A 12385-nucleotide genomic window follows, 5' to 3' on the forward strand; every position below is an offset into this window, starting at 1 on the left:
AGGAGAAACTGTAAACAAGACAAAAGTCCTGGATACGGCCCTGGGGGATATACATCAATTTCTACCTTCAGCCTCCCCTTGTCTCTCCCTTAGAACTAATTTTGTATTTATCTGAAGGCTCAATGAGATTTGGGATGTTTTGGCATTAAAATACACCCTTTGAGGCATCTCCTTCCCTCCCTAAAAAAAACTACTTTTTTTAACTGAAAGTAAGGAGTAACATTAAAACTTAGAACAAAGATAAATTATTCTGTATATGAGGGGGGCTACCCCTCTTCAAAATCTTACTCTTTATGCTAAAGTTGTATGCATACTGGTCAACGGGCGAGCAAATGTGGTAAAACAGATGTGTTATACACGCTAGCTAGGATACGGCGTTTAATTTGAAATTTAATGCAACTAGTAAACCGTACACTTTCCCAGAATTCCTGGTAAATTACAAGGATTTTAATTTTTAGGAAAACTGTAAGATTATGATGGTTCTGAGAAAAAAGTAGAAGTCATGAAACCTTCCGAACAACCTGTAGAGTTCAAATATTTCCGACGAAGAAAATCTGTCTATTTTAGTAATTTCAATTCCATGCTTTTGGTTAACTTTTATTTTTTTCACTGTCTTTCATAGGCTTAAGAGTGTTAGACACTAGAAAACCCCCTGATGATTACAGTTGGTATAATATATTAAAAAGTTCTAAGTTGTACCAAATATGAATCTAAACAGGGTTAAATCTGTTAAAGTGAAGACGTTAAACAGGTCGAATATGAAGGATATGAGCAAGCATAGCTCTGACGGGGGGGGGGGGGGTATAATTTTTTCCCTGTTATACTGGAAATATTGTAATGTATCACTCAAATATTCTCATGTATAGGGAAGTCTCCCTATCCGAATCACATAACAAATAGATGCCAGAAAGAATGTTGATTCATTTTGATAGCATGAAAACGGTACGGTGGATTGAATATAACCTATTTAATTTTATTGGCAATTCATTTGAACCATTAATATAAATGATCAGAAAAAAACGTAAATGTAACTTTATTTTTGTATCAACCTCATTTTCCAAGATTATTTAGCACAAATAATAATTTTCAGAAAAAAATAAAATAATATAATCATGATTTGACAAGAGCTATCATCCAAAATCTGTTGATTGATAAGACCACGCTCCTGTAATCTAAAAAAATGAAATTCTACATCTACCGCACACAATACAGGGCACCAACGTCCTCAAACATCGAATCCAAAGATGCCCTTCTTTTTTTCCCAATTGGTTACTCTTGAGTGTCCGAGATAAACGGACACAAATCTTGGCAGAATTTTTTCGACCGAAAATAATGATCAAAAAGATTAATTTGACTAAAAACTTTGATGGAAATAATTTTATTTAAAACGTTCAAAGGTATTAAGAAAAAAAAACTGGATTTTAGCCGAAAACTATTTTACACCTCAGGCAAAAACTATGAGTATTTAATTAGATCTAACTAATTTACATATTTATATTTAAGATGCCGAATCACTGATGCCGAATCAGTCCAGTCAGTTTTAAAACTGAAGAGTATTAGCATACTCACAAAACCCAGGGATTAGAGTTCAAAAATAACACAACAAATCTTGGCTATCGATTTTTCTTCCCACAGTTTGATTAACATGCTGCACTGTACTTCAACACATCCACCATACTCAAAACAGAAATAAACCCTCAAATAGTTCTTTTGCAATCAGATGGATGCAATATTAAAATAACAACTAACAATGGGTCTCCTGTTCAATTTTTTTCGCTGGTTATTTTATCCAATTGGCCGATAGCCAAATTGGCTGATCATTTGGCTTATCCATTGGGCAATCCATTTGGCCGATGAACCGCTCATACAACACAAGTTTAGAACAAGCAAAATATTGGGCTGTTTACATTTCTATGTATTTTACTTTCTTTTTGGCAGAAGAAGGGAGCTAGGGGGGGGGGGGGGGTGTAAGCAAAATTTTAAAAAAAAAAAAACATTTTTAATTACTGGTCCTTTTCTTCATCATCGCTGAGAACATTTGACTCATATCCATCTTTTGCTGTTTGTGCAACTTCAATGAAATCTAAATCTGCAAAATATTCGTCACCCGCCATTTTTCCCGCCACGTTGGCTTCTTCATCAGCGAGCAGTTGGCCAACATAAATAGAAATAAATGCCCCAGGGGGAAGATCATCCAAGGTGCGAATTCCCCATCCTCGCTTGCTAGTTTTAAATAACTAAAAAAAGGAGAAAAAAAGCTTATAAGGGAATTATAATAAGAACGCAATAAATAAGAGAAAAAATGCAAAAGATCAGGGTTATCAATTAAGCATGTACATAGAGAAGAAGGGGTTCCAGGCCCGCCCTCCTGATTCCTTAATTTTCACAATTTTCTAGGCACTATTTATTGAAACTATGGGAAAAATTGTATTATTGCCCTGCCCCCCCTTCGCGTAAAAAATCGCACGAACGTTCCTGTTGTCAAAATCTCGAAGAATTGAAACACCAAAGCTAAAAAAACAATAAATTGAAGTACCAAAATATGAATATTTTAACTCTTGTTTTCAGCTTGATTTTTGTACATGTAGCACTTGAAGTAGTTTTCACAACAAGGCGATCAACCAGGACAAAAAAGTAGCGAAATATAACAATTAAAAAAGAATTTGGTTTTTACCCTTGTTTATACGACTATTTGAGTAAAACGAGGGTAGGAGCGATTGACGGACATCGACTGCGGGGAAAACCATGGAAGCAGTGAATTGATAACTTTGACGGCAAGCATATCACAAAACCCTCCAGAACAAGTCAGATCTTCATATATAGCCCTTGTTCATGCCCTGTCAAAACGAATAGCCCCGAGTATAGAGGGGGCTTCAGTAAGTAAGCAATTAGTGATTTTTCCCCCTTACACAAATTTTAAGTACACACCTGACCACGAGTTAGGCCGTTTTAAATCAAGCCTGAAATCGTTATGGATTTTGGCCAGGGCTATTACTGTGAAAGAATTTTTTCAGTCAAGACATCTATTTCTTGTCTATATACTAGCTTCGAAAAGTCAAGGATTTACACACTTGCATTCTAATTACATAATGCTAGTATAAACTCATCAATAACCAGGATAACTTCAAATATATCACATTCCTTGATATGGAGGTTGTTTTTTAGGGCCAGAGTGTTGTAACTTCTTGTCGAAAAATTAAATACAAATACTCTGTCAATGTATATTATTTTGATAAAAATCAGCTTAAATTTGTCATATTTATAGGAAAGGTAGCTGTACTATTTGAACTTCGGGAGTCAAATAAGCTACTGGACTAAAACAAATACTAAAACAGATGTGCCCAATATCTACTAGTGGACAGGTACAAAGAGGACACGCACGGACAAAAGGGACAGGTACAAATGCGACAAAAGTGACATCATACGATTTGTTTGACAAAATGGATCAGATGGCACCTACTCACCTTTTATGGCTTCAAGTACAACTTGGCACCGGATCAAAATTTGAATGTAACCTTATTATCAAAATAGCAGAAAAGCCCTACAAATTTCTCCTGAGCGACGAAATGGTACCAGCCAGTGGCGTCGTTTGGGGGTGGCAAGGGGGGCAGTTGCCCTCCCCCCCCAATAATTGGAAAAAAGCTATTATATAGCCCATGCCCCTTGACTCTCTGGATATAGAACTTTTTGCCCCCTCAATAAAAATCCTGGAGCTACGCCCCTGGTACCAGCAAATCTAAGAACAGGCACTTCAAATCCTACGATAAGGTCATTTCAAGAAAGAGATTCATAATTTAATTTTTCAATAGAGATGTTAAAATTTTAGTAAGAGATATTTGTTGAAGTCAAATGATTACGTAGACCATTAATGGGTATAATTAAAGGGCCCAAAGCGTGGTCTGGGGCCCTACACCTTCCCTACCCAGCTCTGTACACAAAAAAAATTTGCACTTCCTTCGAATCATGATTATTCAGGGATCAGTTATGGAGTTGTCCTGGATTATTAAATATGAATCAGTAAAACTAAACAGAGTTAATACATTAAATATATGGGCGCAACTATAAACCATGGGCGCAAGCACCAAACTTGGTGAATTGAAGGATTATAAGTAGCGCAAGGCAACCTTGCGCCTGTATGTATCTTCTTTCAGATGTGGTAATTTAAGACCAACCATCGCAAACACAAGAGTCGAAATAACAAAAGAACTGATAATAGACTCTCAATAAAGCAGGATTAGTTTTATAGAAAATGCATTTAAATACATCTTAGGTTTTGACTATATAGTCAAATGTGTATTATTTAGACGTTGTGTCTACGGATCAAGATACAACCAAATAACGACAAATGAAGCACAAAGATAGCTTTGATGATCAGTGTATTCCGGTTTTAAATCGTAAGTCAGTCAGTGCAGGTTTAGCCTTAGCCATAGTGATGTCCAATTCTAAAACAGAGCTTTTAAATTTCAGTTATCTATTATATTGCAAAAAAAAGAAGCAAAGAAATTTGTAGAAAGCGAGTGGTCTGCAATATTCTATGTAGAGCATGTAAAAAACTGGCCACCCTGGATCTAAAGTTATAGAACAAAATTGCCGAGATTTAGCTTTACAGAAAGTACCCAGCCTTATTATACCTCCCAACAGGGCAACTTTTACGACGACTTCTACTGTCAGTGCTACTATCACTACCATTAGTGTTGAAATTACCTCTGCCACGATTATTCCATCCGCAGCTATTGCTGTTGCTAGAAGCACTCACACTGCAACTACTACTATTTCTACCACAGCTACCCCTCTCATATTTACTCTTACCAAAACTACCAACATCTACTATTACACAACTATCACTTCAACTATTACGATCTACTATTGCTACTACCACAACTACCACTAGTCCTACACTAGATCCCCATGACTGCTCCCACGGCCAATTCTACTCCTATTAAAATTAACTGAACCGCTATGACTACCCACGCTCTTATTAAGACTGCCCTAACTTTTTGCGCAATATTTGTCACACCTCTGTCGTATCGGGATCATTTAGGAAAATATGATTTTAATTAATTAGCCTTCAATAATGAATTCAATTTTTGTTGCTAACGATAAAATTAAACATTAAATACATTTCTAATAACACATTAAATGAATTTCCAATAGCTTTCGAATCATTCAGCATTTCTTTATTTATTACCAGCCCGCACTACGTTGGGCAGCTTAAACCTCACTGACATGCCCTCAGAATGATAAAAAAAAACCGACAATTAAAATGGCACTGGTTGTTACTCTAGTTCAAAATTTTGCTCCGACATGCATGTCTATCAAATCCTAGATAAAGCTTGTCAACACCAAACCACCCATTAGCACCCGTTAAGTATGTGTCGTGGCTAGACCTGTCCACATCAAACAAACTTGAACTATTAAAAGCAATATGGTCTAATCAATGGGTGCATAAATACACTCTGCCTCAAGAGGTTCGGTCTGAAAATTCCTATCCGACTCCTAAAACCTAACATAGATACATATAAAAAAATGATGCGTATAAGTTTTTTAAAATTATTCTGAAAATAATAAAGTAAGAATTATTTTCTTAACACGTTTCCTTCTCAACAGCCCCAAATCTAGACTTGTACCATATGTTTTTACTTTGTTTTAACACGCCAATTAATTTACCATTATTCAAATCCAAGTCTTTCTCTACGTACGAGAATAACATTGCTGCGGATCATATTGAAAGATAAGTTAAATTTTCTTTGAATTTCTTTTACTTTCCTGCAGTATGCACTATGTACTTAGAGATTTAGTATTATGTTAATAATTGTAAGGGATCATCAAGCTGTAAAAGCTTGAGCGAAAGCATTCGGACTTGCGTCTGATGTGCGTAATATATGCTTGCAGGAGCTTAACATAAAGTTCCTTAACATTTCTGACTTTTATTTTAGAAAAGAAAGACAAACGATCATAAAAAGGCCTGTACAAAAATGAATAAACACTCCAAAGATGTTAATTGCACCAATGACATCATAATCTCCTGTTACCCTTACTGTCAGTCTATTTTGAGTCATCCAGCATTTATCTCCGCTTACCAGAACATAGAGGTTACGGTAGCCTACGCTACCCTGAAAAAAAAAGCTTGACCGAAACAAAATCGAGGAAAAGGTTTGGTTCCTGCTCAAACCCCAAAGGACCAGCTGCAACAACTTGGCTTACAATCAAACCTTAGCATAGGTTTAGTTGAAATTTTTGAAAGCAAAATTCCAGTCCTTTATGTCCTTTATTTGCTATTTCTATCGGACTTGCGTCTGATGTGCGTAATATATGCTTCAGCATTTCAGCATTTTCATCGGAGGATTCCAGCGGCTAGTTTTGAAATTTTATGTAGGTTAAAGATATTTTTTTCTACTTAAATTTTTATGTAAAGAGAAAAAAATATCTTTTCCAATTAAGGATTATAATGACAAGGAATCTCTCCACCTCAGGTGGATAGATGTATCTGTTATCGAATAGAATATAAATAAACTATATAGTCTGGTCGCTCTGTAAGAAATAAAAGACTTTTCACGTAAATACCTTACTTATCCGACTGGGATTAAAGTATGACAATCAACCCTACCTGAAGACGGGCACGAAGAGGGAACTGTACGACTCTGTTTAAACAAGTGTCTTTGCAGGAACATTGGCTGTTACATTCATAAATGCCCGTTGAGACCTGTTCTTTCAGGCGACGATTGATATATCCGCAATTTATAATTTTTACATCAAACACTTCTTGAACACCCTGAAAAGTCAAATAAAACACTGTTAATTATGACCATTTCATCACTGCTCCAGCTAAACGTACAAATTGATCATGATGTTGTTACTTTAGATCTAATCAGTTATTAAGGTTAGTTTCGTTTGATCCTATTTTCTGCTTCTTGATTTCTTGCCTTAAAATTTGGAGACACATTAAACTCTTTTTCTAAAGCAGCTTTCACGCTCATACAATTTTTTTTTTTATCAGCTATGTGAACAGTCTTATCAACTTTGTTGAAGCCGTGGGAGCCCCGCATTAGAGGTTTTGCGAGTTCAGGGTGCTAGAATAGGTTATAAAATTAATGTTAAGAAGACTAAGTCACTAAGGTAAGGAACAAGTGAAGATGAAAAGGTGATGCTGGAAAACGAAAAGGTCGGTCAAGTGGACAGCTTCATTTACCTTGGTAGAATCATTAGTAAAGACGGTGGATGCACTGACGACTTTAAAAGTAGAATAGCTAAGACCCAATGTGTTTTTTCACAATTGAAAAAAAGTTTGGAAGAATAGGAAGATAAGTCGGCAAACCAAGATAAGAATATTAGAAGCTATAGTGATGACAGCGGTCAAATATGGTTCCGGAGCACGGGCGCTCCGAAAAACGTAGGCAAGATTCGCTAGATGTTCTCCAGAGAAATTGCCTACGGATTGTTTTGGGTACTGGCCGTATTTCAAACAGTAGGCTGTGCGAAAAGTATAGTTCAATCCCGCTTTCTAGCGCTATAGTGAGAAAAATGTTGAGATGGCTGGGGCATGTTCTGCGGATGAAAAATGACAGATACCCAAAGATTGTCCTTTTCGGTCAACGGTCTAGGCCTAGAATGAAAGCAGGTCATCCTCGGTTGGGGTGAAAAGAGGGAGACTTTGAATAGATTGGGATGGAGGAGGAGCGTGCGTAGGTGTGTTGGCCTCAGGCGACTTGGTGCTGCGGTGAGTTTTAAGTATTAGTAGTAGTATTTTAGTTTATCTACTGAAGACGTCCATTGTGTATGTGACCAAAATATCCAGGGATTTTTTTGTCGTTTCACTGTCAAATAAAAGGATTTGTCCCTAATGAACTGCTATTTGTACGTCATGGAAAGGCAGTGCGGTTTTCCAAAATACCTACAACACATTTAAATTTTCCTAGAGAAGCAATGCAGAAATTGTCATTTCATCGTCTTATTCTTGAGCTGAAGACAAATTCTGTCACACCTAAGCGTAATTTGACACACTTTTTGAACTGCTGGCACGATAAACCCAATTGCTTCTAACATGGATCTTCCGTAACCATAAGCTAGATTCTCAATATAAGTCAATAGACTGAAATTCTCGGCTGATCGGGGGCGACGATTTACAAACCAAAAGGGGGATTTTTTTTTGTTGTAATTTTTAAAGACGGCTAAAAAAAAACACATTTTTCAAAATTGTTTGTTGTCAAAGTTTGTTTTCTCATAATTTGTCATAATTGCCATTCTAGTTGAAAGATTCGGTTCAGTTCACTCCTCACTCTAGACTTTAAGCATGATCGGTGGAAACTGTTGGATGAATCTGTTAAAGTTTGATTATAATGACAAGGATTAACTCCTTTTTAGAACTACAGAAACAAAACTCGAAAAGGCTAGTTTGTATTCCTCTGAAGAGCCCTGGTAAGAGGGTGATCACTTGGGAATAACTCATTCGATTTGATGTGTTTTACTTGAGTTTACGATGGATTATATTTACTAATGACAATGTTGCACGCCTTGGACCCTTCTTTTTGGTTGATTGTTTTGCCTGTACTGTTTGTCCTTGGGGATTGGATGGGGGAGTAGGGTCAAGGCCTCATTCAAGTGCTTAACTGTCTGAATTACTAAAGTAGGAAACATCTTTTTCTAACGGAATAATCACCTTCAACGCATTATATATGCAACAATTAAGTCTTAACGAGTCAAAGAGTGGGTTCGTCAGATGGTCATAAGGAAAACGCGGCAGAAGAATAAGTTAAATCTGATAACGCGATTTCGATACTTATTGTTTCCCCGACCCTTCATGTTTTCTTGTGAATCACAAACAAGTCAACATTATTAGACATAATATACTAAAATGTCTAATACGAGGTGTGCACGCAAGAACTGCGAAGTGTAGTCTTGAATTTCCAGAATACTGATAGCTCCTTGTTTAAAAAATCACCATCTGTCGTTCATATTCTACTAACCACCTAGGAATCATACCAGCTATAATTACCTGAATTGTCAATTTCTGGCATTCACAATTCTCACTATCAAGGCAATCATCTACACAAGAGCAACAAGATAAAAACTCCGAGTCCAAGTGCATCTGATCCTTTACCCTGGCTGTAGGAAGTCGAACTGTCGAATACTCTACGTAAGGTGGGCCTGTAAAGTCGATACTGTTGATACAGCTGATTTTCATACGTTCTTTACCGTTCGTAATGTCCTCAGACTCGTATAAGACTCTCTTCGGTTTAAATTCAACACTAACTCTCACAGAAGTGTCACTTGTAAACATATCAATTGGTAAAGTGGCGTTTGTGATACGAAGATACTTAAAGACTTCGTCCGTGCTGCGTAGTGTTCGACCACATGGAGCTCGATAGAAAACTCTATCATCTGAAATATTTGTAAATAATATCAGACCAAAGGATTTTTTAGTCTCTTATTACAGGTAGGTAAAAAAAACGCACCGCCTGGTAACATCGGAAAATTACCGTTCTTCTTAAGTGTACAAACAAAATAATAGAACCTTTCGATTCACCAATTGAAGTTCGTTCCAAATATAACATCCACTACTCTGTCAAAAGCGTGCCCACCATATTAATGGTTTTTCGAAATTCACAAAAATTTCATCTCGTAATTACAAAATTTGGCATTACATATTTTCTTTTAAAAACTGTCCTAAAAATTTGGACTACTATGAGCTATTAGATTGATCGTATGATTTTTTTTCTTTTGTTTTAATTTTCTTTTTGCTCAGAAGAGGTATTTTGAATTGATTAAAAAAAGCTTGCTTTTAAAATTCATAGTAACGGATAAATTAAAAATATGTCTTCCACTTTGCTGCTGAACTTAAATGTTCAATTTGTTAGAAATTTAATAAAAATGGTTTGATAAAAGACAATTATTTTGCTACTCTGCAAATTTTGTAAATATTGAAAACGACCCTTTTTTTTACCCATATAAAGAATAAGTTAAGCCTTGTATTTTCGTTTTACCTTTCTGCTTAAATATAAGTTCGCCATTATTTTTGCTTTATTTAATTGGTAAAACTCGAAATTTATATCTAAATATAAACTTTTCATCAATATAATTAAAAATTCATCAATCAAGATTTCTGTCATTAAAAAGGAGAGGTCACTTTCCTTTAATCCCGTCGTAAAAAGGGTGATGTGATTTCATTGGTTTATGTTTGTGCCAAATTATCCCTTATTCGTATGTTACAAAGGGAAACGAAATGATCCTTTTTTTTAAACTGAACATTCTGTGTTACACGACAGCGTTGTGAGCTATGACTTTTGGGTGGATTTACTACAATTTCTTAGAAAAAGAAAAATCAGCATTTAATTCTGGTGAAGTCCAAAAAATTGAAAAGCTAAAAAAAAAACACATCAGAAAAATTGTATGAATAATGTTGGAAATTAAAAGAAAAAATAATAAAAAAATAAATAAATTCGGGGAAGGAGGTGGACGGGCTACATAAGCAAACATGCTATCTTCAGACACAAGGGTGGATCCAGGAGGTTGAAGCCCCCCCCCCCCACCCAAGATTATTCTAGTACTCTCATTCTGTTTTTTTTTCTTTTTTAAATAAACTTGTCAATTAGGTCAATTATTGGCGTCCTTGCCACATTGCCCCATCCCCTAAGATTTCTCTCTAAATCCACCTTTCCTCAGACAAGTTAATATTTTTGACAAACCAGGTAAGTAAGCAGTGACAACGACATATTCTGAAAAAATATGACAAGCCAAGGTAAAGAATAAGGTATACCAAGTGCAAGACATAAATAAAGTAAAATGAAACAGAAATAATCTAAAACTGATTAAATGAACTTACAGTGTGACGAGCTAATACACATTACGGAGAATATTTAGTGGTGGCCCAATTCAATTTTGAAATCGACCTAGATGTATATCATTGTTGGAACGACAAAAAAGTTATCAAACACAAAAATTTAGTTTAATCAAGATTCTTTTCTAGTCTGATCTTGGAAGACTCTCCCAATTTTGTGTGCAATTATTGCATTAGAATAAACATAAACTTACATCATTTTTTATGGAGGGTGAGAAGATATGGCTTCCTTCCTTTTATCTCTAAACAAACCAAAAATTAAAATATTTTGGTTTTTCTGCAAACAAAAAAAAAACTCTAGGTAAAATATAATGCCTTTTATCTCTAGACTAAAACATTTTGTTTTTTTTGGTAAACAGGAAAACTGTAGGTAAGATATAATGCCTTTTATCTCTAAACAAACCAAAAAGTAATTTTTTTTTTGTTTTTCTGCTAACAGCAAAACTGTGGGTAAAATATAGTTTCTTTTATTTCTAAACAAACTAAAAAGTAAGATATTTTAGTTTTTCTGCTAACAGGAAAACTGTAGGTAAAATATAAGATCTTTCATTAAAAAAAAAACTAAGAAATAAAATACTTTGGCTTTCTGCTAACAGAAAAACTGTAGGCTTTTAAACTAAAAATTAAACCATTGCGCGGTTATGACATACTGTGTAAGCATTTGCGGACAGCTTTTTCTACCATTTCTACCTCACGCTTTTTTCTTAATCTTTAATTCAATAAAATTTTTCCAGTTATCACGGATATTTTATTTTATTGACTTTTGTTTAATTTTTTATTTTACTCTTTTTATTTTTTGGTAAATCTTATAATAAATTTTCTCCCATCAAACTTCATAATAAACAATTCTTTCACGACGCTAAAGATTCTCGCTTGTAATAATTCCTTTCAATACACCTCTTACCTCTCTTCAAAACTAAAAACACCCGAGTCTAGAAACAAGTATTTGATCTTTTTTGAAAATTTTGTTGACTTAAATTTGACCAAAATCGTTGACTTAATTTTAGTTGACCTAAACAGGTTGAAAATCCCTCATAAAATGTGTGCATAAGAATGAGATAAATTAATTTATTTAATGGATCGATTTATCGATCCATTATTTAATGAAACTTATTCATACAATGTCATCAAAAATCAACATAAACGTAAAACTTCTGCTCAGTGGGACCATAAGAAAAGGGTAAAATCTCAAAAGATTATTTTTTCTTTAAAAGATCATTTAAAAGATAAAAATCTATTAAAAGATGTAAACAAGATCTTATCACCACCCTAAACAGACAAAGTTAAATAAAAGCGTCTAAAAAAGGTTTCAAATGCACAACTAGTTTTCATTTACGGTTTCAAGGTCTTTAGTCATTCGCACGGTCTCTCTCATTATGTGGGCGACTATTACTAATTCAATCAGGAAAAATGAATTATTTTAATATTCCAGACGGTGCCAAGCTGGAAGAAGCCAGACGAATTTTAACAAAAATTTGGAGAGAAAAAATTGTATGTTTCTTGGTGTGCGTGTAACTGAACCTCCGTGTAACTAAACCCCCCGTGTAACTG

At 35.0% G+C, this 12385-nt stretch overlaps 1 protein-coding gene across 3 annotated transcripts in view; it reads right to left on the reverse strand.

The window, feature by feature from the left end:
• Positions 1–12385, reverse strand: part of LOC148947007 (histone-lysine N-methyltransferase eggless-like) — a 66798-nt gene that overhangs the window by 2130 nt on the left and 52283 nt on the right. For all 3 annotated transcript variants that reach the window (XM_089096813.1, XM_089096811.1, XM_089096812.1), the window contains exons 12-14: positions 8993–9378; positions 6608–6772; positions 2008–2237 (exon numbers count right to left, since the gene is read on the reverse strand). In XM_089096813.1, coding sequence (XP_088952939.1) covers positions 2008–2237; positions 6608–6772; positions 8993–9378 — 781 coding nt within the window. The remainder of the gene's footprint in view (positions 1–2007; positions 2238–6607; positions 6773–8992; positions 9379–12385) is intronic.

The sequence above is a fragment of the Artemia sp. Qi Xiang Cuo genome, chromosome 11 (assembly GCF_049724085.1).
Source record: "Artemia sp. Qi Xiang Cuo chromosome 11, ASM4972408v1, whole genome shotgun sequence".
Classification (NCBI taxonomy): Eukaryota; Metazoa; Arthropoda; class Branchiopoda; order Anostraca; family Artemiidae; genus Artemia; species Artemia sp. Qi Xiang Cuo.